Source organism: Hemibagrus wyckioides, linkage group LG06 (assembly GCF_019097595.1).
Source record: "Hemibagrus wyckioides isolate EC202008001 linkage group LG06, SWU_Hwy_1.0, whole genome shotgun sequence".
NCBI classification, from domain to species: domain Eukaryota; kingdom Metazoa; phylum Chordata; class Actinopteri; order Siluriformes; family Bagridae; genus Hemibagrus; species Hemibagrus wyckioides.
Window position 1 is genome coordinate 12493841 of NC_080715.1, and position 27314 is coordinate 12521154.

Consider the following 27314-nt stretch of genomic DNA (forward strand, 5'->3'; position numbering starts at 1 on the left):
ATTATCTCCTCATTATGGCACCTGTTAGTGGGTGGGATATATTAGGCAGCAAGTGAACATTTTGTCCTCAGAGTGTTAGAAGTAGGAAAAATGGGCAAACGTAAGGATTTGAGCGAGTTTGACAAGGGCCAAATTGTGATTGCTAGATGACTGGATCAGATCATCTACAAAATTGTGGGGTGTTCCTGGTCTGCAGTGGTCAGTATCTATCAAAAGTATCCAATAAGTCTTGTTAGCATCCTTTGAGTCCTGTAGGTATCCTTTAAGTTCTGTATGTTGCAAGGTGGGGCCCATGGAGGCCCCACCTCACAGCTTAGAGGACTTAAAGGATCTGCTGCTATCACCTTGGTATATATATATATATATATATATGTATGTATATTTCGCAATGCAGTTAGTTGGTTAATAAATCAAAAATAAACATTCTACTCACACCCACTTAAGTCATTCAACAGTAAAGGTCTTGTCTCTGCAGCTGCTTAACTGCCTTTGTGCTCTTCTGATGAGTTAATACCAGTTTAACAATTGGAGAAACTCACCTTTGTTATACTGTATATTATACTGCAGCAAGGTACCCCAGCCACTGGATGCAGTGCCGGTCCCAAGCTCAGATAAAATGGGAGGGTTGCGCCAGGAAGGGCATCTGGCATGAAACCTGTGCCATGTTGTTGTGTGGACCAGTTGGTCCACTGTGGCGGCTCCTCACACATGTAGGGAGCAGCCGAAAGATCAACAACAGCATACTGCAGCAAGGTCACGTGATACCATTCCACGCCTTACATTTACATTACATTTACATTTCTGGCATTTGGCAGATGCCCTTGTTTATATACTTTGAATATATCTTGGCACACTCTGCCCTAGGCTGACTGTGTAATATTGTTTCTTTATGGTCTCATCTTATGACGATGATATACTTTGTTTTGTCCTAGAAATTCTTTCTGTTCTGTTTTGATGAACATGTGCCGAACAGACACTTGCTGATAGTTTCTTCATCTGTAATTTAGATTATAAACTCACCAAACCATGAGTGAACACATCAAACACCACATCTGTTTCTGCTAACACCATTCGTTTCTTTTACACCATTCAAAAATTCTTGATCCATCTTCTTCATCAGCTAAAGATGATTCAGCAAAGGACATATCAGAGTAATCTCCCAAAGTAAGGTCTTGGTAATTTTGTGGCAAATCTGTGCCAATGCCTTGGAGGTGAGCTTTTCAAACAGAGAGGTGACCCCATCAGCAAGTTCATCTGGCAAGTGTTTTCCACCCTCTTTAAAAAAGTAGTCTTGAGAACTCTCAGAACTGTCTTTCAAAGCTTTTTCAGCTAGTAGATTATGTTTTTTTGCTAGTTTGTAAAGGTAATTTCCCTTCTGTCCATGGATCCAGTTAGCACCAAGTTCAATAATGTTCTGTGTAAATGGTTTAGTAGTGCAAACTCTTCCTCCGACACATTCTTTAGCTTCAAGGATCTTGACATTCTGAAATCCAGCCTTGATCAAGTTGCAGCCAAACCTGAAAATCCTGCACCAACCACCACAATCTTGATATGCGGATATATATACACAAATGTATATATGCCTGTTGTGATATATATATATATATATATATATATATATATATATATATATATATATATATATATATATATATATATCACAACAGGCATTTTATTGCTTTCAGAGCAAGAGTGCATTATCTGTCATCTTATATAATGGTATCACATGACCTTGCTGCCATATAATATAAAGTACAACAAAGGTGAGTTTCTCCACTTGTTAAATGATACATATACATATATTTTACAATACAGTGTAGGTGGTTAGTAATTCAAAAATAAACATTCAACTTACACCCAGTTAATTCATTCAACAGTAAAGGTGTTGTCTCTGCAGTAGTTTAACTGCCTGTCTCTGTGTGGTTCTTTGGCATTTCCTTGATAGAGACAGCGGCAGCAGTGCGGCTCAGGCTTCTTCTCTGAGTGAACCCAAAACACTTATCCAGAACGGCTTATCCAGAACGACGTACAATAGTGCTTTGAAGGCTCTATCAGTGAATACATTAACACTGGTCAATGGGTCGCAGCCTTAGGATGCCATCTGCCTAAAAACTCTGTTGGGAGGAACATATCTGTGTTCCGAGGAATATTTTATTTTTGTTTTTCCCCAAATACAACATACAACAATACATAAAACAAACTGGGAAAATTAGAGCTAGTTTAAGTGTTTCAGGAAGAGGTAGGTCTTCATCCATTCTTTGAAGACGGCCAATGACTCAGCTTTTTGGACATCTAGGGGAAGTTCATTCCACCACCTTGGTGCCTAAACAGAGAAGAGTCTAGATGTATACCTACCTTGTACCCTGAAAGAGTCAACCAATGCTAGTAGATCAGAGGGAGTGTGGTGCAGTGCAAGGAGTAATAAGAGCTTTGAGGTAAGATGGAGCTGGTCCATTCTTTGCTTTGTAGGCAAGCATCATTGTTTTGAATCTGATACGTGCAGCTACCAGAAGCCAGTGGAGGGACAGTAGCAGTGGTGTGGAGTGTGAGAACTTGAAAAGGTTGAAGTCACACAGCTGCATTTTGGTTCATTTGCAGAGGATGAATTGCATTCAGAGGTAGACCTGCCAGTAGAGAGTTGCAGTAGTCCAGTCTTGAAATGACAAGAGACTAAACAAGCACCTGAACAGACTGTGTGGATAAAAAAGGCCGAATCCTTGTTGTACAGAAGAAACCGACATGAGCATGTGACATTAGCAACATGGGAGGAAAAGGACAGTTATTTCTCCAAGGTTACCCCAAGATTGTGATCAGTGGCCGAAGGGATATCACAACATTCTGGCCTGGGCATGAATCAATTGGGATGACCAGCAGTTCAGTTTTGCTGGGATTGAGATCCAGCTGATGAGCCATCTTCCACAATTTTGAGATCTGTGCGGAAGCCATGGTATCTGAGGGAAGGAAGAAGAAGATAAGTTGAGTGTCATTGGTATAGCAGTGGTAAGAGAACCCATGTGAGGATATAACTTTGCCAAGAGAGTGAGTATAGAGGCAGAAATTTTGAAAAAGTATTGATCCTTGTGGAACTCCTGTGGAGAGTCTGAATGGAGCAGATGTCGATTCCCTCCATGTTTCCTGATATGAGCGACCATCCAGCTAGGAAGCAAACCATTCCCATGCTGTTCCTCGATTTCCAAGACTTCTGAGGGTGGACAAGAGAGTCTTGTGGTTGACTGTGTCAAATGCTGCTGAAAGGTTAAGCAGGATGATGACAGGTTACAGCTTGGCCAATCTAGCAGCATGTAGTTTCTCAGTGACAGCCAAAAGGGCAGTCTCTGTGGAATGTGCTGCTTTGAAGCCAGACTGGTTGGGATCTTGGAGGTTGTTCTGCGAGAGACAGTCATTATAAACAATGAGTTCAAGGATTTTAGAAAGAAAGGAGAGAAGTTATACTGATCTGTAGATGCTGATGTCTGGGGGGTCCAGAGCAGGTTTCTTCAGGATGGGGAAAACCCTTGCTCTCTGGAAAGTAGTTGGTACATGGCCAGATGTTATGGATCCATTGATAACTGTGGTGATGAATGGCACTTGTGAGATGGTCTGGAGCGTAGTGGAAGGGATTGGATCCGGTGGGCAGGCAGGTAGTAGGACTTGAGATGAATACTGGATGATTTGCAAAATCTCTTCTGATGCTATGGTTGAGAGATGTGACAATGATGGAGTAGAGGAGTCCTGGCTGTGTAATGTAGGCATAGTTGGGGCAGAAGTGACGGTCTGGCAGCTTCAGGCTTTTCCTTGTAGAAGGTAGTCTTGGTAGAAGTCATGTCCAAAGAGAATTTGGACAGGAGAGCACTGTAAGAGGTGATATCTGCATTGATTTGTGATTTCTTCCACTTCCTCTCTACTAATCATAGTTCTTTCTGATTGCTGCACACCACATCTGACAGCCAAGGAGCAGGACAAGAAGTCTTTCTGGGTTTAGTGGACAGAGGGCAGAGAAGGTCCATGGTTGAGGAAAGAGAGGAGAGAAAATTTCTGTAGCTGAGTCCAAGTGTAGGGTGGAAAAAGAGTCATGGTCAGGAAAAGATGAAAGTGCAGAAAGCTACAGAGGAAGAGGAGATAGAGTGGAGGTGCCAACAGGTAAGAGAGAGATGCTGGAACTTTGTTTAAGGTAGGATAGGGAGAGTGATAGTGAAGGACACCATGTGATGATTGGAGATGTGCAGTGGGGTAGCAGTCATGTCTGTAGCTCGGGAAGGAAGGGTGAAAACCAGATCCAAGACGTTTCCTCTCTTGTGTGTGGGAGGGCAGCTGTTGAATGACAAGGAGAATGAATTTAGAAGATTCAGAAGGCAAGAAGACTGAAGCTTATCAGTTGGGAGATTGAAATCACCAAGGACTGTCAGAGGCATGCGGTCAGAAGGGAAGGCACTGACGAGTGTGTCCATTTGTATGAAGTCTCCTAGCGGAGCAGGAGGGTGGTAGATAATAATGATGAGGTTGATTGGAGAGATAACTAAAACTGCAAGGAATTCACAAAAAGAGATAGTTAGATGAAACAAGGGGAGAGGTGTGAAAAACCATCTCAGTGACAACAGCAGACCTGTACCACTACTGCTGCCTGTTTCTCATGGTGAGTGAGAAAACGGCTTTCCTTACAGCAGACTGGCAATTCCTGAGTCCACCTACCACCACTAATAACTTTAAGTCAACATGAGCCAGGTAATTCAATAAAACAAAACATCTGAACTTGCAGATATATGTACTGTATATAGTTCTGATTATGTTCATAACATAACCCAATGAGTAATTTATTGATGTTTGTTTGATTTTTTTAAGAAACAGGTCACTTGATTAGATGCCCAGTTTGTAGTGTAGCTTACAAATGGAAAATTGATACGCTTTCTATACCTGTGATCCAATTTGCAGTTCTGAAGGGCCAGAACCCTGAACAGATTGGTTTTTCACTGCTCTGTTTAATTCTGTAATGCCTGTTAATCCCAGAAATTAACTGTGAATCTGCTTTACAATGGGAGAGCTCCAAACTGTGCTGAACTCAATCCCTCCCAGACTGAAATTAGAGAATCTTGTTCACAGAATGAACAAGAATCGAACAATACAGAAAGAACGGCCACAGTAGTAAAACATTCATTTAAAGTCCATCAACCAAGAAAGCACAAGCCTCCTCTGGAATCTTCTTCTATGACTGCAATAATAACCACAAAATAATAAAGGTATATTTATTAGCAACTGCTTTGCAAAATCTCAAATTACCAATGACTGCTTCCACTGCCTGAATACAAATGTACAGAAGTCTCTCCTTGTCAATTAATATGTCATGCAGTGCAAACCGGAAGTGTGGGTTAAATAAATGGGGCATTTCCTTGAAAGCCTTTCCTGATGGCAACATCCACATTAATAGGAACACCTATACACCTGCTTATTTCTAAACTTATTTATATTCAGTCAGTCAATATATTCAATATTGATAATATAATTGTTAATATAACAGTCAATATATTCAGCTCTTGGCCTACATTTCCATGATTCTATACATTATGCTGCTGCCGCATGATTGGCTGATTAAATAGCTGCATAAATGTGCAGTTGTTACTAAGAAATTTCTGACAACACTGATTCCTCTGGCCAGAAAACTGCTGCACAGTGAGCTTTACTTCTGCGCTATTATAAAATGAAGATAAATAAATGCGTTAAAAGAGAATGTTAGACAATGAGTACAGACAATCAAATAGCAAATCTACTGATTGTCTTTGTAATGTAATATGCTAATACGACTGCGGTTAAAATGATAGTAATTGTATTGTATGCAACCGACATTCAGCATCAGACCAGCTTTTTCAAATAAATATGACCAGCCAAGGACTCTCTGGTTCAAAGCCCAGGTAAAAACCTTCCCATCAAGTATAATCTCTTATCTGTAGCTATGCTCATAACCCTCATATCTCATGTTTTATTAATGCTAAGAAAACAACAAACATGTAAATAAATATTATCATTCATGTTGATGAACATCATAGCTCAGTGTTCAATTCTAATTTTATCCTCTCCATCCCAAATTTCAATGTGTTTCAGTGTTTTAATGCATCAATATATGGTCAATAAATGGCTGGCATAGATAGCAGCAAATGAATTAATAATAGTCAATACTGTATATTGCAGTTTATTGTTTTTTTTTTCTTTCAAGCATGCTCATTGCAACTTTATGTTCATTCACACCATCAATAAAGTCAATCAAATAGCTATAAATTACATGTAGTATGAAATAGGGTTTACAGGTTCATCCATAGAGGAGATAACTCTAAAGTAACAGATTTGTCTAAACAGATAGAAAACCATAGACCCATAGAAAGTGGTTGAAATATAACTCAGTTAACTTAATATTTACTCATATCTTTTCACCAGGTAGGAAAACACTACATCAGCGTTGGTCCAATGAACAGAGTGTTTAATCAGAGTAATGGTTAATGAGTCTTTCTGCTTCTCTGAGCCCGGACAGATAGGCTCCATGGGTGGTGGTGTAGAAGTTCACATGAGTGGCTTCACCTGCAAACAGCACCTGCAGAGGCTTCAAACACACACATACACAATCATCCATCTTAGTAATGGTCAGAATTATATGAAATGTGTACGTCATTCAGCCAAAGATAGCTACATACAAGTATTTCCAACATTGTAACCCCATGCCATTTTGCTAAATAAAAAAAGCTAAAGTTGTACCTTGCTTTCTTGACTGCAAGAAGGAAGAGGTGCTGCCAGTGCCTCAGACTCTTTCACCCCATTCACGTGGTGAGGAACAAATGTATAGGAGCCTTGTACATGTGGGTCATGACCCCAATTTGTGATCAGAACTTGGGACACATCAGGCACAGACCAGCCAGTGAAGGACCTGAGCAATCTTTGGGGGGAAAAAGTACTATTTATAAGTATACTATTAACAGTAGTCACATTTCTGTAAGATAATTTCAATTTCTGTACCTTACACAGGTGTCTCCAACCTCACTGTCCTCCAGTGTCTCCATATGAAGAGCCTCTCTGCCTGTGATCCAGCCGCAGAGTACTTTAGGGTGACGGGCAACAGCGTCAAAGCCAGAAATCTTTTTAAACCATGTCTCCTTCCAGGCATCCTCTTCGTCTTCACTGCTATAAACTGCCTTATCTTCAGGTCCCTCATCCCATGTAAGTTGGATTCCTGCACAGTCTTCTGGCCAAAATCTTTCACTGAAACACAGGAAGATTTTGTCCACGGTGCCAAAGCCAAGCTTGTCAATAGCATCAAGCTTTGATTTTGGTAAGGCAGGTTCAAACATGGTTCTGGCGTGTTCTTTTAAAACCCCCAGAGATACAGTCACAATCACATGATCAGCTTCAAAGATTTGATCATTTTCACAGATCACTTGGACAGCATGGTCCTCTTCTTCGTCCTTGTCCCACTGGATGCTTTTCACTGCTGTGTTGTTCAGAATAGTTCCTGAAGGTAGATCATTCAGAAGAAGATCTAAAATTGCTTGATAACCCCTCGGACCTAGGCTATTAAAAAACTCCCCACCCCGTGCGATATATTCACTTTCCTGAGATGCAGACACTTCATACAGAGAAGATACAGCCTCATCTGTGCATTCATTTCTTTTACACCATTCAAAAATTCTTGATCCATCTTCTTCATCAGCTAAAGATGATTCAGCAAAGGACACATCAAGGTAATCTCCCAAAGTAAGGTCTTGGTAACTTTCCGGCAACTCTCTGTCGAATGCCTTGGAGGTGAGCTTTTCAAACAGAGAGGTGACCCCATCAGCAAGTTCATCTGGCAAGTGTTTTCCACCCTCTTTAAAAAAGTAGTCTTGAGAACTCTCAGAACTGTCTTTCAAAGCTTTTTCAGCTAGTAGATCATGTTCTTTTGCTAGTTTGTAAAGGTCATTTCCCTTCTGTCCATGGATCCAGTTTGCACCAAGTTCAATAATGTTTTCTGTAAATGGTTTAGTAGTGCAAACTCTTCCTCCAACCCGCTCTTTAGCTTCAAGGATCTTGACATTCTGAAATCCAGCCTTGATCAAAGTGGCTGCTGCAGCCAAACCTGAAAATCCTGCACCAACCACCACAATTTTGGTTTCTTCAGACATGACAGATGATTCACTCTTGCTCTAAAAAGCAATAAAATGATTGTGTTAAGTTATGATATATATATTTCTCAATGCGGTGTAGGCAGTTAATAATTCAAAAATAAAAAATCTACTCACACCCAGTTAATTCATTCAACAGTAAAGGTCTTGTCTCTGCAGCTGTTTAACTGCCTTTGTGCTCTTCTGATGAGTTAATACCGGTTTAACAAGTGGAGAAACTCACCTTTGTTATTCTCTATATTGTACTGCAGCAAGGTCACATGATACCATTCCACGCCTTACATTTACATTACATTTACATTTCTGGCATTTGGCAGACACCCTGATTGACATATTTTGAATATAGCTTGGCATGCCCTGCCCTGGGCTGACTGTGTAATATTTGTTTATGATCTCATCTTATGACGATAATATACTTTGTTTTGTCCTAGAAATTCTTTCTGTTCTGTTTTGATGAACATGTGCCGAACAGACACTTGCTTCTTCTGTAATTTAGATAGCCATTTTACCATTTAACCATTAACCAACTTGCCAAACCACGAGTGAACACGTCAACCACCGCATCTGTTTTCGCTGACGTCTTTCGTTCACCTATAGATGACACTGAATATTACACCTTTCTTCTGTATAAATGCTCCCTGTTCATCTCTGTAAATTTCAAAGGGTTTTGCTATACAAGCACTGTCCCTGTGTGGTTCTTTGGCAAAGGCTCCATTCACATGTCACATGATACAATTCCACGACTTAAGTCAACATGAGCCATGTACGTCAATATGACAAAACATCTGCTGTACTTGTTTGCAGATATGTGTATGTAGCATTGATTATGTTCATAACATAACCCAATGAGTAATGTTTTTTTTGTTTTTGTTTTTTTTTAAGAAACAGGTCACTTGATTTGATGTCCAGTTTGTCGTGTAGCTTACAAATGGAAAATTGATATTGTATCTCCATGATTCTGAAATATCACATGAAGACAGTAGCATCATGCATAAGATTATGATGAATAAATTAATAATGATAAACCCAATTAATTAATAAGTCAATGCAGTATATCTTTCGTTTTCTTTAGAAAAGTCATGCACCTAAACCAAGTTCTAACGATGACTGCAAATACAAATCAACATCAATTACTATTTACATAGTGAGTCAAAAAAAAAAAAAAAAAATGCACAGAATCAGTGAGCAGTTTATTGTCTTTTTCTTTCAAGCATGCTGAGTGCAGGTTTACAATTCAGATACTTGAGTTCATTCACACCATCAGTAAAGTCATTTAAACAGCTATCAATTACATGTAGTATGAATTAGAGCTTACAGGTTCATCCAGAGAGGAGATAACTCTAAAGTAACAGATTTGTCGAAATGGATAGAGAACTGCCATAGAAATTGGCTCAAATATAACTCAGTTAACATCTTATCATCAGGAAGGAAAACATTGCATCAATGTTGGTCCTATGAACAGAGTGTTTAATCAGAGTAATGGTTAATGAGTCTTTCTGCTTCTCTGAGCCCGGACAGATAGGCTCCATGGGTGGTGGTGTAGAAGTTCACATGAGTGGCTTCACCTGCAAACAGCACCTGCAGAGGCTTCAAACACAACTTAGTAAAGGTCAGAATTATATGAAATGTGTACCTCATTCAGCCAAAGATAGCTACATACAAGTATTTCCAACACTGTAACCCTGTGCCATTGTGCTAAATAAAAAAAACCTTAAGTTGTACCTTGCTTTTTGAAACTTGACTGCAAGAAGGAAGAGGTGCTGCCAGTGCCTCATGCTCTTTCACCCCATTCACCCACTGAGGAACAAAGGTATAGGAGCCTTGTACATGTGGGTCATGACCCCACCTGGAGATCAGAACTTGGGACACATCAGGCACAGACCAGCCAGTGAAGGATCTGAGCAATCTTTGATAAAAAAAAAATGTACTATTTATAAGTATACTAGTAACATTAGTCACATTTCTGTAAAATAATTTCAGATTATAATTATAATAATTATAATTATACCTTACACAGGTGTCTCCAACCTCACTGTCCTCCAGTGTTTCCATATGAAGAGCCTCTCTGCCTGTGATCCAGCCGCAGAGTACTGTAGGGTGATGGGCAACAGTGTCAAAACCGCAGATCTTTTTAAACCATGTTTTTTTCCAGGCATCCTCTTCGTCTTCACTGCTATAGACTGCCTTATCTTCAGGTCCCTCATCCCATACAAGTTGGATTCCTGCACAGTCTTCTGGCCAAAATCTTTCACTGAAACACAGGAAGATTTTGTCCACGGTGCCAAAGCCAAGCCTCTCAATAGCATCAAGCTTTGATTTTGGTAAGGCAGGTTCAAACATGGTTCTGGCGTGTTGTTTTAAAACCCCCAGAGATACAGTCACAATCACATGATCAGCATCAAAGATGTGATCGTTTTCACAGATGACTTGGACAGCATGGTCCTCTTCTTCGTCCTTGTCACCCTGGGAGCTTGCTTTCAAGTCCCACTGGATGATTTTTACTGCTGTATTGTTCAGAATAGTTCCTGAAGGCAGGGCTTTCAGAACAATGTCCAAAATTGCCTGATAACCCCCAGGTCCGAGGGAGTTAAAAAAACCTCCCTCAAGAGCAATGTAATAACCAATTTGAGATGCAGACACTTCATATAGAGAGGAAGCAGCCTCATCTGTGCATTCACTTCTTTTACACCATTCAAAAATCTTTGTTCCATCTTCTGAGGTAGCTAAAGGTGATTCAGCAAAGGACACATCAAGATAATCTCCCAAACTTAGGGCTCTATGTTTATCCTCCAGCTCTGACTCAAAGGCTTTTGAGGTGAGTTTACTGAACAGGGAACATACCGGATCAACACGATCAGTTGAAAGCTGTTTCCCACCTTCCATGAAAAAGTAATCACGTGGAGTAACAGAGTGGGGCAAGCACATGATCTTGCTTACTGCTATGGTCTCAACCAGCAAGTCTTGCTCTTTGGCTAACTGGTAGAGGGGATTCCCATCCTGTCCATGGATCCAGTTAGCTCCAAGTTCAATAATGTTCTCTGTAAATGGTTTAGTAGTGCAAACTCTTCCTCCAACACGCTCTTTAGCTTCGAGGATCTTGACATTCTGAAATCCAGCCTTGATCAAAGTGGCTGCTGCAGCCAAGCCTGCAAATCCTGCACCAACCACCGCAATCTTGGCGTCTCTGGATACAGTATTCATGTTAGCTATTCAAGGGAGCTATAGCAGAAAAGGAAATTGAGGTTTAGTCTAAGCGTGTAATGTATTACACTTGACACTTTAGTTATTTGTTTAACTTAAAAATATATGGTACTTACATAAGGTTGCAATGAACAATAGTGTTTGCACTTCTCACAGCGAATAAATCTTCCCACCTCCAAAATGACCTTTGGAATTTAAAGACTGCACCCTAAGCTATATATATATATATATATATATATATAAATAAACTTTATGCTCGTGACATACTCATAGCTAATGATCTACCAGGGTTCCCTTTACACTAGTTTTGGCCATTTTTTTTTGTCTTATGAATTCCTGCGAGTTCCAAGCAGAAGAAAACTCTGGATGAATCAAATAGCTCCAGAGGATGAAGAGTCATATAACAGTGTTTCAGGATCAGGCATCAAAACTGTAAAAGTTCAATGGCAGAAGTTTTCCCATCAATGTCCATCCAATTTCCATCAATTTAGGGATTCACTGGGTTGCCAGATGTCGAGTAATCCTACAAGAACAATAAATAAATAATCTTGATCAGGTTCTTGTCCCATTGCCATTCCCATAGCAACAACACATGGAGGTCCATCATCCAGTAAAAGTTTTCTTTATTCATTTATTTTTCCTTCCAGGTGGGGTTAGCCATGGCAACAGGTTTGAGTAGCAAATATTTATTATGCTATATTGGTGTTATTGTATTGCAATAAATTTGCTTTGAGTTTCGCTGGAATTACTTTTCATTTTTAACGAAATATCCCCACCATATTCAGCAAGTCCTACTTCCGGTCCGTACATTTTCGGTGAAACAAAACGTTCTGCCATGAACGTTCCGGTTATGCGGAATGAAAATATCTGGTTTTTAATTGCTCTTTCTTTTTGCCTGAACACACCATACATTTCTTTTTTCTTTTTTTTCATACAGTGCAGATATTTTTTCCCCTATAAAACAGATGCATACACCTGAAGCTTTTATGCATTAAGTCACCCTGTGAGCCACCATGCGGATGGGTAGTATTACCGAGCAATGACTGCCTCACTGATCACTTTAAATATTTATAAAGTGAAGCGTTCAGTTTGTTTGTTTGTTTGTTAATAATGGTTGTACTTCTGAGAAATCTGCAAAACGTTGTTCCGATTCGTCGTGCCAGGCTGCGAAAAGATGTGGAGATGCTGAAACGCATTTTGGGCGTTCAGAGGTTTGACATGGGCATCGTGTGTGTGGACAACCGCAAAATCCAACACATCAACAACATCTACAGGAGAAAGAACATGCCTACAGATGTGCTTTCATTCCCTTTTTATGAGGTAAAGCCTCCCATAACCAAAACATGCTCGTTTCTCAAATGCCAATGGTGACTTTCCTTAAATAAAAGGCGATTCTTTTCCAAAGGACCTGAGACCAGGGAAGCTCCCATGCGCCCTTCACAGAGATGAGTATAATCTAGGAGATATTTTCTTGGGAGTAGAATATGTAATGCAACAGTGTCAAAAAAGATCCTGGGATTTCTATGGAACCCTCACAGTAAGCATATTCTATGTCATTTTATAATGAGAGAGAGAGAGAGAGAGAGAGAGAGAGAGAGAGAGAGAGAGGATATATAAAGTGTAAACCAGCTTGTCTGTTGTTGTTGTTCTCCACCAGGTAGTTACTGCACATGGAATCTGTCACTTGCTTGGGTACCGACATGAGACTGAGGAGGAGTGGGATGAGGTGATAAAATCACACACACATACGATGAAAAATCTTCCACACAAAGCTTAAGAGGATGTCCTCAGATTCCCAGAGAATTCCTTTTCCATCTTGCTGCAGCAGAACAACCATCATATCAAAGAATTAAAGAGAGACTAGCTGTTATAGGGAAATAATTTGACAAGACAGTGTGCAATAGCATTTACAAATATCAGTTTATCAATAATACTCCCTGCTCGAATGAAAAAGCCACAAGTCTTGGTTCTCACCAAGAAAGATGAACGAAGAGAGCTAACCCCTGTTTACCATTTAATCTACATCACTACATTGATTTATAGTCATGAGCTGTGGCTAATGAGCAACTAAGTCATGAGTAAATTGAGGCTCCTCTTCAAGGTTGTTCGGTGTACTCTCCTTAATGGGATGAGTACAGGAAAGCTATTGCTTTTGTGGCTCCTGATAGAGCTGGATATGTCCAACACTGCACAGTAGCACTGGGGCAGACACAATACCTGCTGAGAGATCATATCTCACAGTTGGCTTGGGATCTTGCAGGAGGAGCTAGAACCTGTTGCTGGGGATAGAGAAATCTGAACTGAACTTCTCAGCCTGCTGCTAACACAACTGAACGAGGAAGCAGATGTGGGGGGAAAAAATTATTAATGAACAGGTCATGCTTTTAAATGGTTACATTTAATGTTGTGGAATGCCCCGTTTATAACAGCTGGTCTTCCACCCCAGATTACATATTACCAAAGAAACTCCCATGTAGGAAAAATACTTGCTGTAACAAGTGGAGACACTGGAGGCTCAAATATTGAAAACCTACCTACAGGACATTTTATTGATTATACACATGTATTTGATAAATAATGGCATATATTTAATCTGTTTATATCAGGGGTGTCCCAGTCTTATCCAAGATGGGCTTTTGTGGGTACAGGTTTACATTTAAATCATGCAGGTGCTACACCTGGTTCCACCCATTTAATCAGTTGAGTTTGGCCTTCTGTGGACTCAGATGTGGCTTCTGCCTCATATTATGTGGCAAATTTTTCATGCACATCCCTCTGAATGTGATGTGCACATGAATATAAACCTGTGACTTAGAAATAGCCTTTTATTGGTCACATATACATTACAGCACAGTGAAATTCTTTCTTCACATATCCCATCCTTGGAGGTTGGGGCACAGAGCGCAGGGTCAGCCATGTAGCAGAGAGGGTTAAGGGCCTTGCTCAAGGGCCCGACCGTGGAAACTTGGCGGTGCTGGGGCTTGAACCCCCCATCTTCCGGTCAACGACCCAGAGCCTTACCCACTTGCGCCACCCCCCCCACTCAGTGACTTAGTGGGAACTACTGTTAAAATTGAGAATTCAAGACATTTGTAAAACACTTGAATAATTAACAGCATGTTAAAGTCGCTGGTCATATTAAGGAACATGACAAGTGGTGCTAAATGTTCTGTAGTTTGTAAATGTTAATTTTTTTTTTTCTATTGACAGATGTTTCAGAAAGAAAATTACATCCTGAGCGAGTTCAACAGACTAACCGGCAGTCATCTTGAGCCTTTAACAAAGAGATGCACAGGAGACGGGTGACACTGGAAAAATGACACTGAGGACACTGGACTTTAAAGCAATGAATAAGACAATCGCCTCCATTGAACTTGCTGTGCTACTAAAACTGACTTAGTTAACATTAAAACAATTGTGAATTCCATTTATAAATAAATTTTATTTTTAAAATGCATGTTAGGAAGCCAATGACTGAACATTAAGCAACTAAAGCATCTATCACTGTTTTATGATATCTGTACCTTAAAATATGACAGAGGTCACTACTGATGATATGGAAAGCACCTGGACAGGTAAAGTAACAACAGAAAGTTTAAGTACATGTTCTGAAGCTTAAGTTACCAGAGAAAGTAAAACAGGAAAAAAATAGAGCCAATGACAACTTGTGGAAATTATAAGGTCATGAAATAAATATTCACATGGTCTGACCTCACAGGAATAGCTTAAAGGCTTAGGTATTGTTTCAGTCTTCTTTCTGAGAAGGATATACTACACAAAATGGCTGTGCAACATCCACAACATAAAGCTCTATGCAGAAGGGGAAGAAATATAACTATTAATCAGAGGGTCTTAAAAGAAAAAGAAAAAAAAAAAAAAGATCTAGTCATTTAACTTGTTAAATTGTATTTATAAAATAGGATTAAAATAACAATAAACAGTCATCAGTAAAGCTGTGAATAGAAATGAACTCCTCTCCCACTCATCGCTATAGGACAAACATATAAAAGCCAACAGGCAAAGTAAATATTGCACCACATTTTCAGCTGCATATAAAACATGAAACAGACACCCGACATCACTCAGACATACAAGAATAAATCTTTATATTCAATAGATTCAATAAAGAATTGTGGAAAACTTGAAAAAGAAACTGCTCAAGAGGGGACATACAGTTCCTGACCCTCAGACATTTTGCTCTAAATTTAATACATGAAGTCTCCTTCTACACTAAGGGACTTTATTAAAGGCAATTAATCAGCAAGTAAACTAGCAAAACAAGAAATGTCTTGAGGCTGAATGTCATAACTTTCAGCAACCCAAAATGCTTTCGGTTTCTTCATTTTATTTACTTTGTTTACTTTTTTTTTCCCATAAACCTTTATATCTACATGGACTTTAAGAACATTAATAATCAGACACTCTAGAAACAGCAAACGGAGTCTGACAGGGGAAAGAAAACAGAAAAAAAAATAGAAGAAAGTGCCTGAAAGAGGTGTGTGTCTGTGTGTGGTCGATCAGTAGTACTGGACGGAGGTGTCATTTCCACCCTAGACTAAGCTCATCCGTTCGTTGCCACAGTGCAGGACTCCAGCTGAAGCCTGATATACGGAGCTACTTATAACGGTTGCAGAACTGTGCGGCTAGCATCAGTGCTTCCTCCTGCTTTCTCGAGCTCTGACAACTCCTCAAATATGTTCCTGAGGACAGTACAGAAATAGTCATAATAGGCATAAACAAAAAATAATAATACACAGGACCATAAACGGTTTAAGCAAAGAAATATTTTAGCCTCTATTTAATTTGCGGTTATTTAATCTGCCCATCAGAACAATGCATAAAATCATGCAGATACGGGTCAAGAGCTTATGTTCATCTCATACATCAGAATGAGGAAAAGTACGATCTCAGAAACGTGTGTAACTCGTAGTATGCACTGAATGCTAGTTAAAATGTTTAACATAGCCTATATAACAGAAATGAATTCATTAACCTTTATGATTTCCATTGAACACAAACGCACTCGGCCACATGTATGCAGGTGTTCCTAATAAAGTGGACGGTGTATGTATATTAACAGTACTTAAGCTGTGGAAATGGCCAGAATACTAGTTCATATGTTGAGTCTACAATAATTAATATGAAGTGTCTTTCCAGGTGGGTGACACAGATAGTCTGGTTACTTGGGCTGGGAGGAGTAGCACATGGAGCTGCAAAAGGAGCTGTGGTGTCACACGCAGCTCCAGATTAGTGATAGCCTTGTGTCGCTGCTCTTAAAGTGAAAACTGTGTTACAATGACAAACACTTTAGGGAAATAATGGGGTGTTTAATCAAAGCCTTACTTGTGCATATAGAAGAATATATATCCACTCCTGTCTCTGTCTCTTTGAACGGTGGACTCCTGTGTACGGGACACATCTAAATCATTGTAGGTGAGCCAGGACTGCTTCTTCATGTCATAAACATCACTTATGTAGTGGCCTGAACAACGGATGTAAAATCATTTTAGCGATGCTGAGACTAAATAGAAGTTAACTACTTCAGTAGCTAGACTTGAAATTGCTGACAATTTATTCTGGGATATCTAAATATATTAAACTGATATTACTAGTATAGTAACCAAACTGCACACAGGTTTCCCCATACCCGATGATGAGCTGGTACCAATGTGACTGACCACGCTGATAAGCCTGAAGGAGTTGGCCAGCTCTCCACTCTGCAGCAAAGAGATTTACAGACATTGGAAACAGCGTCTTATTACAATCATATGTTTGGTTGAATCAAGAGGAGAAATTTTATGTTTGTAAACTGGTTATATACCTCAGCATTTCTTTTCAAAATCTCTGCTTCTGTTTCACTGTATTCCATTTCTAGAGCATCCTCATTTCCAGAGTCATCATCAGAGCACAGAAGATCAGGAAGAGAGTTGTTGAACTCTGGGAAATCCAAAATGTCAGGTAAATTGAAAAAATAATTCAACATGCTAAACAGTGTGCATGCATTCAAGGCCATCTTAACCACAATTTTATATATTCAGTACTCCTTTACCTTGTAAACTGAGCTCTGTTGCTCTCTTCAAATCATCATCCTCCCTCATCTCCCTTGCCTCCTGTCCATACAACATATTAATATTGATTTGTTACTATCTATTTAGGACTTGTATCAAAGACCCAACAGCAAGAGCCATATGAGTGATGAGGTTGAAAAGGATCAAGACATACATGTTCCTGCAGACTCTGAGCAAGGGCCTGCTGTAACTCCTGCTCCTCACGCTCTTGGTCCAAACTGTATTGCTGTGCCCAGTCCAACTCACCCTGGCCACCATCTGGAGTCTGGTTCTCTTTGTTGTCATCCATGGTCAGGTCCAAAGAACCCAGCACATCTGAGTTACACGATCAAATGCATTACAAGTGGTTTTTTGCTCAACAAACCATCCAGCTGCAAGGTGCCAACATCTGTACTTCATAAAGTTTGAAAACCGAACACTACTCACATACCACAAAGCAAAAAGCATTTTTGGCAGCAAAACTGCATAGTCTCTGTACCTCCAGATGCTTTATCTCCTTCTAGAAGATCCAGATGCTGAGTGAGCTCCTGAGCATCTGTATCTCCAAACCCTGTGTCAGGGCTACTGGTTGGTTCATCAATATTGGGGCCAGCATCATGACGACTCATCTCAAGTACTGCAGCCAGCATCTCATCATCATTCATGCCAGTGAATTCTGATTGATCCAGATGACTGCTCTGCTGCACCTAGACATCAAGACAGCCATTTCAATCACCAAAAAGCCAAGACACTTAGAAACAAAAGTTAATGAGTCTACACAACCTGAAAGAAATAACTATACATTACATAACCAAGCATTAATCAAATCACAATGATCCACAGCTACAATCTAGCCCTATATTTAACAGAAAGTATTACACATTTGACTGCCCGCTAGCTCACCTCCTCTGTCCTGTCATCGTCTGCGAGACATTCACTCAGGCGATGTTTGCGGGCAACTTTCCTAGTCAATTCCTCTTCGCTGTCCGAGTCGCATATGATGATTCCTGTGTTTTCACATTTTACTGAACCTTTCCTGTGAAAACAATATCCAAGGTTAAATGTAACAAAATCAATTTAGCATTTGAAGCATTATACAAAAGGGAAAACAAGTACCAGGTTTGTCACCTCACCGTAGCGTAGAGCTGTTCACAGATTGTGACGTTTTCAGTGTTCTAGACCTGCAAAGAAATGGACAGTACATATAATAAAAATTTAAAACGCAAGACACCAATAGAGTAAAATCCAACAGAGTACAAATTTTACATTGCAGCCGTTTTCTCAGAATATTTGTGAAATGTGGCACATGCCTATGGGTAATTAGTAAACTAATTAATGATTGAATTCTCACAGGGCAGTTTGGACTCTCCAGCCCAAGGTGAGAGGGGGCCGTGTATTCTCTGTGCAGTGGGAGAGAAGCGTGAGGTACTTTGGGATGAGAACCTGCTGTCCCAGCTTGCTGTTCAGAGACAGCTGTGCGTTGTAACTGTACCGTTTCAGATGTAGAATCAGCACCCTGAGAAAGAACAAATAAAGACAGCTCAAAGCTTAGTATTCAGGAAGATATACTGAATATCATGTATATAATTATAATATATATAATGTATGTGTGTATATATATATATATATATATATATATATATATATATACACACACATATATACACACACATATATACACACATACATATATATATATATATATATATATATATATATATATACACACACATACATATATATACATATATATACATATATATATATATATATATATATATATATATACACACATATACACATATATATATATATATATATGTATATATATGTATATGTGTGTGTATATATATATATATATATATATGTATGTGTGTATATATGTGTGTGTATATATGTGTGTGTATATATATATATATATATATATATACACACATACACACACATGTATATATATATATATACACATACATACATACATACATATACACACACACACACACACATATATACATACATATACACACACACACATATATATATATATAAATATATAATGTGTGTGTGTATGTATATATATATATATATATATATATATATATATATATATATATATATACATATATATATATATATATATATATATATATATATATATATATATATATATATATATATATATATGTGTGTGTGTGTGTATATATGTATGTGTGTATATGTATGTGTATATATGTATGTGTATATATATATAAATAAGATTTTAAATGATAGTTATATAGTTTACCTGGGGAGTCTACTGAATTTGTGTGTGACCGTTGCAGATTTCCCATTACATTTCTCACATGAGTATTCAATTTCTTCCATCTAAAAAGTAGGCAGAAAAAACAAAGTTTAAAGATAATTCCACAGTACTGGAATATAACACTAAAAAAAATAGTGGGGATGTTCCTACACCATCTTGTAAATTCTCTGATGTAAGTGACAGCATATAATCCTACCCTGAAAAACAGATCCAGCGAATCCTGGATGGATCTTAGAGGAAGGGTTTTCTTTTTACGAGGCAGGTCAATCGAGAGATCATTGAACTGTTCACGTTTTGTTATCGCCTCCCCGCAGCTTTGCATGTGGACAGAGCAATAGCAACATGGAAAATTAATCCACTTCTGTTTTGTTTTGGAAAAGGTCTGGAAAAACTAACTATAAAAAGTCCATCTTAATGCCACACACAAACTGCAAGCACTGCACAGAATAAATGGTCAAAAATAGACTTTGCGGCATTTTAAACTTCATGGCTTTTTACCTTTAGTAAAAGTAGCATGCTTGTTACCTTTAATATTTAGTCTAAGTAAAAGTAGCAAAAACGTAATATACAAATGTTTTCTTCCAAATAGCTATTTAAAAAAAAACTCCCACCTTTTGCAAGTGATGGTGTGTTGCACTTCAAACTCCATGTTGACGGTAACAGGACATGTGTATATGCGTGAGGTATCCACATCCTCCATAAGCCGTGTGCCCTGGGGCTCATCCAAGGCAGAAGAATCGCTCCTACAGCTCTTATTAACCTTTTCTACATCTTCCTTTAGCTGATCCAGACACTGGCTCAGGAACTCATGGGCATCCTAGAAGCAAAGAGTTAACCCTTTGATTTAATATTCTTAATCTGCTTTTCTAAATGTTCTAAGAGCCATAAATGTTTTCTTAATTTGTAGTTAGACGGCAAAATTGCTAGAGACATTAGGAAATGGATAGCAACAAATACCAAGCTATTTCATCACAAAACCCACAGGCCTCTGTCAGACAAGTGATGAACATTTTCACAAATCCACACCATCAAAGGAAAAGCTTCAGAAGATGATCAGTGTTCCAAAAGGCCAAGTCAGAGGCCACATCTGAATCTTATAAAAACCTGTGAAATGAATTAAGTGCTGTGCACAGGACATCCCTCACAATGATAGCTCCGGAGCATTTATCAAGACCTTTAGAGGGACTCCGAGATGATTGTTCAAGAGGAATGGGGCAAAACTAAAGCTGATAACACCCGAGTGTAGTTGTCGTAAAGCTCTGTCTCTGCAACAAGGTAGTAATGTTGGTAATTTGTGGTATCTGAATACTGTTCCAACTAGCAATTACATTTTTTAAACATATGCGTGGTTGCTTTGGAATATACATATTTTTTTTGTTCATACTGATAAGTAAAACTTCATTTGGTGTGTAAATCTGAAGTGGATATATGCACTGGACGCATATTAAATAACCAAAAATATCTGAACACTTTGTATTTCAGGCAAAAGATGTGGCCTTTCATGTCAGCAAATAAATAAATACTTACATTTTGCATGTACCCAGAAAAACGTTCAGCAGTAGAGGAAATGGCATTCTTCACCCTCCTCAGCAAATCTTTCTTCACCTCTGGAGATGAAACGTCTTTTTTCAAAAGCAGTTGAGCAAAGCGCCTAATAGAAAGATAACAATTATAACACAGGATGTCTGAGACAGCCATAGAAAAATGAACAAAGACTATACAAGAGGTACTAACAGTACCTCAGAAGAGCATTCATTGGAACCCGCTTCCATTGGATACCCTGTTTTAACAGGTCATTTGAAAAAGATGGCAGGCTGAACAGTGACTGCAGTATGGCATTCATGTAGCAAGTGTTTCCCAGGTTGGAGAATCTAAGGTAGAGGGATTTGCAAATGATTTAGCAAAGAAACGCAAGAAATCCCAATAATTAATTGATAAAATTAAAGAGCTAAAGGAGACTAACCCTTGCAATGGAGGCTGAGGTTGTGTAAGAGCAGAGGGTCTCAACTTGTTCCATCCTCCATAATCCAGAGACGATCGGACTTTCTTGAAGGGAGTTGAGTGATTGGGCAGCGCCAGGCTTCTTTTAGCTGCAGGTGACTGGTTTGTGCTGGCAGGCCTTTATTGAATGATACCTTATTTAATCTTTCCCCCATTACAATAATACCATGCACTGTAAAGGCTAGCCAGTAATACATGTGACAGTAGAACAATTAAAATAAAGGTCAAATAATATTTACCTATCCAGTAGGGAATGTGTTTGTGTGTAATCTTTAGTTCCTGTTCTGCTGCCATAAAAGGATGATGGTTGAAGGGGTGCAGAGCCAAGGGGAGCTGATTAGGAATAAACATCACAGAAAATAAACATGAAAAACACTGCCAAACAAACTTGCAATGACCATAATGTGGACAAGCACCAACCTGAAGCCCTGTTCTCCTCAGACTGTTTCAGCTTCTCTTTGTAACTGAGGAGAAACTTCCTCGAAGAGTCCGAAATTTTATTGTTGCTGAAAAGAGAAGTTAAAGTTAGGTGTGCAACCCTTACATAATACCAGTATATACTTGTGGAAGCATCTACAGAAGTCACAGCATCAATTTTACATTAAGCATTACAAATTGCCTTCACTAAAATACAAAAACTTACTCAAATTAAAGCAAGAATAAAAAGGTTTATTTAGGTTTTGTGATCCAAAATGTATAAGCACACACACACACACACTACCTAGATGAGTCGTTCTCTTTGGGGTAGTCCTCGGTTAAATCTGTATCAGAGTTCATCAACCTTTTCCTTTTCTCGCTCCTGAAGAAAAACACATCCATGAGCTTGGTTGTGTTAAGTCCTAGTACCATTTAAAAAGAATTATTCAGTTACACATACCCATGATTTAATCAATTTGTTTAGTACAACAAATTACATTTTGCAGAACTAAAATTTCTAACAAAAATCTGAACAGGTAAAGATGGAATTTTCTTAAAGCGTACATCAGTACACACAACAACAACTTCATGCAAAAATGAAGAGAAATGTTCGGCGAATTTGCACTTAACTGAAATCTGAAGAGGTTTTTGGATTTATAAAAAACTAGCATAAGAGCATAGCCTTAGGTAATTCACCCCGGAAAACAATCCATACTAACTTGATACAACATAGTACCACACAGAGCCCAGAAGGTAAATTTACATAAGAAATGTGCAATTTGTTTTCTTTTAAAATACCCATGCATTTTTATTAGGGCTGTCAAAATTAACACGTTATTAATGCGTTAACGCAAATTCATTTTAACGGCACTAATTTTATTAACGTGCGATTAACGCAGCGCGCATTTTCTGTTTGAACCTCGGCCTTGCCCGTAGTCTGGGAAATGGGAGATGCAGCAGCAAACCGAAACTGAGAAAGAAAAGCGTCTTCTTTATATATAAAACGATGTCTGATGGTTCTGTCGACAAGACAAAAGTCTGCATTTATTGTGGATGTGAATTAAGTTATCACCGCAGCACGTCAAGTTTAAAATATCACTTGATGGCGAAGCATACAGCTGAAGCAGAGAGCTCTCCTGCCCCTCGCCAAAGGCAGACAACACTAGATTTTTTTTCAGCAGAGACGTAATGTGAACCTGTGTTGTGTTCTTTTCTTCATGTGTTTGCCATGAACAAATTATTTGATAAACATGTCTATGTTCTTTATGCTCTATATTTAAGGTGGTTTCAGTAATTAATGTAGACTTTGCAGGTTTAGAAGAAGTGATCTGAAAATGTTAACAGGCTTGTGTAAGTAAATAGCTCAGTGCAAAGAAGTAATTGTTTTCTATGTTCTTTTTTTCATATGTTTAATAGACATGAACAAGAAAAATATCTATGACCTTTGAAACATGTCTAGTCTTCATGTTCTATGTTGAGTATGGTTTCACTAATAATAAACATACATTTCAATATTTGTCCATGCCCATGTTGATTAGAGTATTAAAAACTAAAAAAAGTATTAATTTAAGGTACATTTAGAATGGATAAAAATGTGCGATTAAGTTGCGAGTAATCGCGAGTTAACTCGTGACAATCATGCAATTAATTGTGATTAAATATTTTAATCGATTGACAGCCCTAATTTTTATGCATTTCATCTAATGGCAGAATCCTATTGTGTATGCATTTCTATAGAATTGTCAGTTAATGAGGATGAACAATCCAGTGATGAGTTCTGTGATCCACCACAGCAGTGAATGCTGTCCATTTTCCAAACTATGACGGTTATTTCAGTTATCAAATTTAGAATTAAGATAATCCCAAAGCAGCTGGTGGTGTGATGACGGTATAAGAAAATAAAGTGGGAGCTCCCCAGTGGCGGAACAAGAAAAGCATTATTTCAATCGAGAGATTTCAAATCAAAATCTTGACGAATCAAATCCAAAGCCACAGCCATCTGTAGTCAGGAGTCCAAGAAAGCAACATTACTTTCCTGTCAGTAGTGATTGTACTAGCCAGTCATGAGTGTCTATGAGCTCATATATATTTGCATGCAAAAGTTTGATCATCCATCATTAGAGTACACTCTCTGCCTTGAAAGTCAGATAGATAGACAGAAAGACAGACACAGACAGACAGATAGCCTTTTTACAAATATATTTTGTTTATACAAAGTTTCTGCAAGTATTAATAGTTATGTGACAAACTTGAAAATATTTTTAATTGTTTGCTGCAGCAGTAATTACTTCAAAAGTCAATAAGATATGTAATTTGGTCCTTTACATACAACTGCATGCTAAGGACAACAGGTAGCGAGTGTGTTACGCTTCATGAGTAGCAGTTCAAAAAGATGCTGAGGTTGACTTCACGTGTCTACGACAACACAGGTTAGCCTTAAACCTCCCTAATCTGTAGCCGTCATATGATGGGGAAGAGCTAGCTGGAGAGTCGGAATTGGCCAAAATTCAATTAACGAGAAATGTGTAAGGATCCAAAAATAAACAAACTGAAGCAAATTAACAGCAATATAGTTTTCACTTCAGATTGGCTGACATTATTTGCTCTGTACGAAGATAACCCGTGAGCCCTTCAGCAGCCACGGGTGTATTTTTGCGCCTACATTTGCACTGAACATGCTTCACTCAATTCACTCGAGAGAGCACTACGAACCTGTTTTCTGATAATCCACCTCGTACAGGAGTTGATGTGACTCTGCTCGGACTCCCAAGAGGCTTCCGTGGCGTGCTCTCTTCTCTGTTGTCCAAACTCGACCTGCGTGGCGTTATCTTGAGAATTAACAAAAAGAGGAAGACTTATGATAAGCCAGCAGGTAGTGATAGACATGTATTGCCTTCAAAAGACAGTTAATAAAGAAGCAGTACCTGCTTTTCTGATGAAGATAAACCTGGGTCATTCTGGGCTGCTCGGTTCCCAAGAACTAATCCAAAACTAGCACTTCCCTGATTTGACTTATAAGCTAAATGAATGAACAGATTACATTTTAAAAACACACATTTTCTTAATAGAATCTATAACTAAACATAAAAAGGAGTAACAAACTCTAAATCGCACAACACATATTTAAACACACCTGTTTGCTTTCCTTGTTTAATCGTCTCCAGATATTCCTTCAGTTTTTTGGCAACCGTGATGGTCAATCGTTCCAAAATGACAACACTTGAGTCTTTCAGTGTCACCGACAAACGGTTTTGACTGTGGATGGGCCCCAGAACAACATTCTTCACATTGTGGTTCAACTGTGTAAAAAAAAAAATAATAATAATAATAAAAAAATAAACATGTCTATGTACTAAAACTGAGGTAAAATAAGTTTGATGTTATTCACGCTGATAAATCGGTCTGAGATTTGTACCTGGAAATTTTTCGGTGCTCCGCCACTGTTGAACTTCAACACAAGATTGCTTTTGTTGTCTTTCTCGTGGACCTCAAAAACTCCCTCTTTCCATTTAGTTGTGCCCACATCCAGACTGGTGAAGCGGATGCGGACGGCACCACCGCTGCTTAACTTGGGCAATGAAACAGCCATCGGTGCGGCGAGTGAAATGGCTCTGAGGATGAACAGGTGAGTCCAGTGTCTCTAGCAAAACAAAGCCTTAATGATGGAGAGAAAAATGAGCCGAGTTACGAATCCAGAAATCACATTCACATGATGAAGCAAGTTCACTCAAACCTGGGCTGAAGTGATGCGGACAGACGTCTTCGATACAACCTCATACCAGAAACCTTCTTCATTCATGTTAAATAATAAAATTTATACAACATGATGTAGCTCAGATGTCATAATACAAATCTTTTTTGAAGTGATTTCACTGCAAAATGAGACAATTAACTTCCCTATGCTTTTATTTAATGAACCATGAACCTTATAAAGGTGTTATAACTTCACCTGACCTGTGTGTATACATGAAGCTGCTCGTTCAATAAAACTATAAAAAGCGTTTTAACACAAATCCACTATTCACATTATAACACAACGAAGAAACCAAATAACGCCTGCGTTTCCTATTATAAATCTGAAGTAAATATATTTACTACCAAAACAGTATTCTAGACAACTTAGTAAAAATGCTGTCTGATGTCTTGCTAACTCCAGTCCTCGAATAATATTTTGCTATGGGGAGGGGGGGGGTGTTAGCAAAAAGCAAATGTTTGTCAACCAACCAGTGAGAAAATATCCGCGAAGCTATTAATATTCCCACATCCCAGCTTAGTAAAAACAAACAAACAATTCATTCAGAAGTGTCCGTGTTTCAGAGACAGAACTTAAACCCCGTACGAGTGCCTAGCTGCTAGCAGTTAGCGTTAGCGCTCTTGCTAAGTCCATACAGAAGATAGAGAAGTTAGCTTCGAGCTAAGAGGTTCACTGGTGCTTTATCTGCTTGCTAGTAAACTGAGTGCAGGGGGAGCAAAGTGTGCCGGTTCTTTGGAATAGAAATTCTTACATACCTTTTTTCCAGGCTTGAAAAACTCAGGGGAAACTCTTGAACGGAAAAGCAGACCCGAATGACTTTCCCAAATAGTCTAGCTCTTCGCCGTGGACTAAATTTTGCCGGCATGCGGCGGCCCTGTGTGTTATGTTGTTGTTGTAATGGCGGGAATGTGAAAATTCACACCGGAAATAGGCGGCGAGAAGACGTGCCCACTCGTCACGCGAGAACTCGCTCTGTTGCCGCGCATGAGGAAAGTGTCCTACACGACATTGCCAAAAGTTTTCGGACACCCCTCCAGATCATTGAAGTTCCAGTGAAAGGAACTCCAAGGCATTTTTTGGACAATTTCATCCTCCCAACTTTGTGGTGGGAACAGTTTGGGGATGACCCCTTCCTGTTCCAACATGACTGCTCACCAGTGCACAAAGCAAGGTCCATAAAGACATGGATGAGTGAGTTTGGTGTGGAGGAACTTGACTGGTCTGACCTCAACCTGATAGAACATCTTTGGGATGAATTAGAGTGGAGACTGTGAGCCAGGCCAAAATTGGGACGTCTGCATTTACATGCACATGAATTTAATATGGAGTTGACCCGCCCTTTACAGCTATAACAGCTTCAACTCTTCTTGGAAGGCTTTCCATAAGGTTTAGGAGTGCGTTCATGGGAGTTTTTGACCATTCCTCTAGAAGTGCATTTGTGAGGTCAGGCACTG

The 27314-nt window shown here is 39.0% G+C and overlaps 4 protein-coding genes across 4 annotated transcripts; 1 reads left to right on the top strand and 3 right to left on the bottom strand.

Annotated features, from left to right (window-relative positions):
• Nucleotides 1–6173: 6173 nt before the first annotated feature.
• Nucleotides 6174–8345, bottom strand: LOC131353946 (spermine oxidase-like). Its single transcript, XM_058391106.1, has 4 exons — nucleotides 8258–8345; nucleotides 6997–8159; nucleotides 6739–6916; nucleotides 6174–6586 (listed from the first exon to the last, which is right to left on the bottom strand). Exons 2-4 carry the CDS (start codon nucleotides 8136–8138, stop codon nucleotides 6467–6469), a joined length of 1440 nt encoding a protein of 479 aa, XP_058247089.1. The 5' UTR covers nucleotides 8139–8159; nucleotides 8258–8345; the 3' UTR covers nucleotides 6174–6466.
• Nucleotides 8346–9315: 970 nt separating this feature from the next.
• LOC131354711 (spermine oxidase-like) lies at nucleotides 9316–12159 on the bottom strand. The gene is made up of 4 exons (XM_058392668.1): nucleotides 11456–12159; nucleotides 10147–11357; nucleotides 9861–10044; nucleotides 9316–9725 (listed from the first exon to the last, which is right to left on the bottom strand). The coding sequence occupies exons 2-4, from the start codon at nucleotides 11337–11339 to the stop codon at nucleotides 9606–9608; spliced, it is 1497 nt and encodes a 498-aa protein (XP_058248651.1). The 5' UTR covers nucleotides 11340–11357; nucleotides 11456–12159; the 3' UTR covers nucleotides 9316–9605.
• A 6-nt stretch (nucleotides 12160–12165) lies between these two features.
• Nucleotides 12166–14796, top strand: ybey (ybeY metalloendoribonuclease). The gene is made up of 4 exons (XM_058392669.1): nucleotides 12166–12659; nucleotides 12745–12876; nucleotides 12997–13065; nucleotides 14550–14796. The coding sequence occupies exons 1-4, from the start codon at nucleotides 12450–12452 to the stop codon at nucleotides 14643–14645; spliced, it is 507 nt and encodes a 168-aa protein (XP_058248652.1). The 5' UTR covers nucleotides 12166–12449; the 3' UTR covers nucleotides 14646–14796.
• On the bottom strand, nucleotides 14784–26778 carry usp37 (ubiquitin specific peptidase 37). The gene is made up of 24 exons (XM_058392667.1): nucleotides 26616–26778; nucleotides 25522–25761; nucleotides 25240–25405; nucleotides 25031–25125; nucleotides 24819–24934; nucleotides 22411–22488; nucleotides 22110–22195; nucleotides 21929–22022; nucleotides 21652–21807; nucleotides 21428–21559; nucleotides 21216–21339; nucleotides 20300–20505; nucleotides 19885–20002; nucleotides 19671–19750; nucleotides 18738–18902; nucleotides 18520–18567; nucleotides 18290–18422; nucleotides 17886–18093; nucleotides 17562–17722; nucleotides 17389–17449; nucleotides 17161–17276; nucleotides 16987–17056; nucleotides 16683–16821; nucleotides 14784–16039 (listed from the first exon to the last, which is right to left on the bottom strand). The coding sequence occupies exons 2-24, from the start codon at nucleotides 25693–25695 to the stop codon at nucleotides 15958–15960; spliced, it is 2808 nt and encodes a 935-aa protein (XP_058248650.1). The 5' UTR covers nucleotides 25696–25761; nucleotides 26616–26778; the 3' UTR covers nucleotides 14784–15957.
• Nucleotides 26779–27314: the final 536 nt, after the last annotated feature.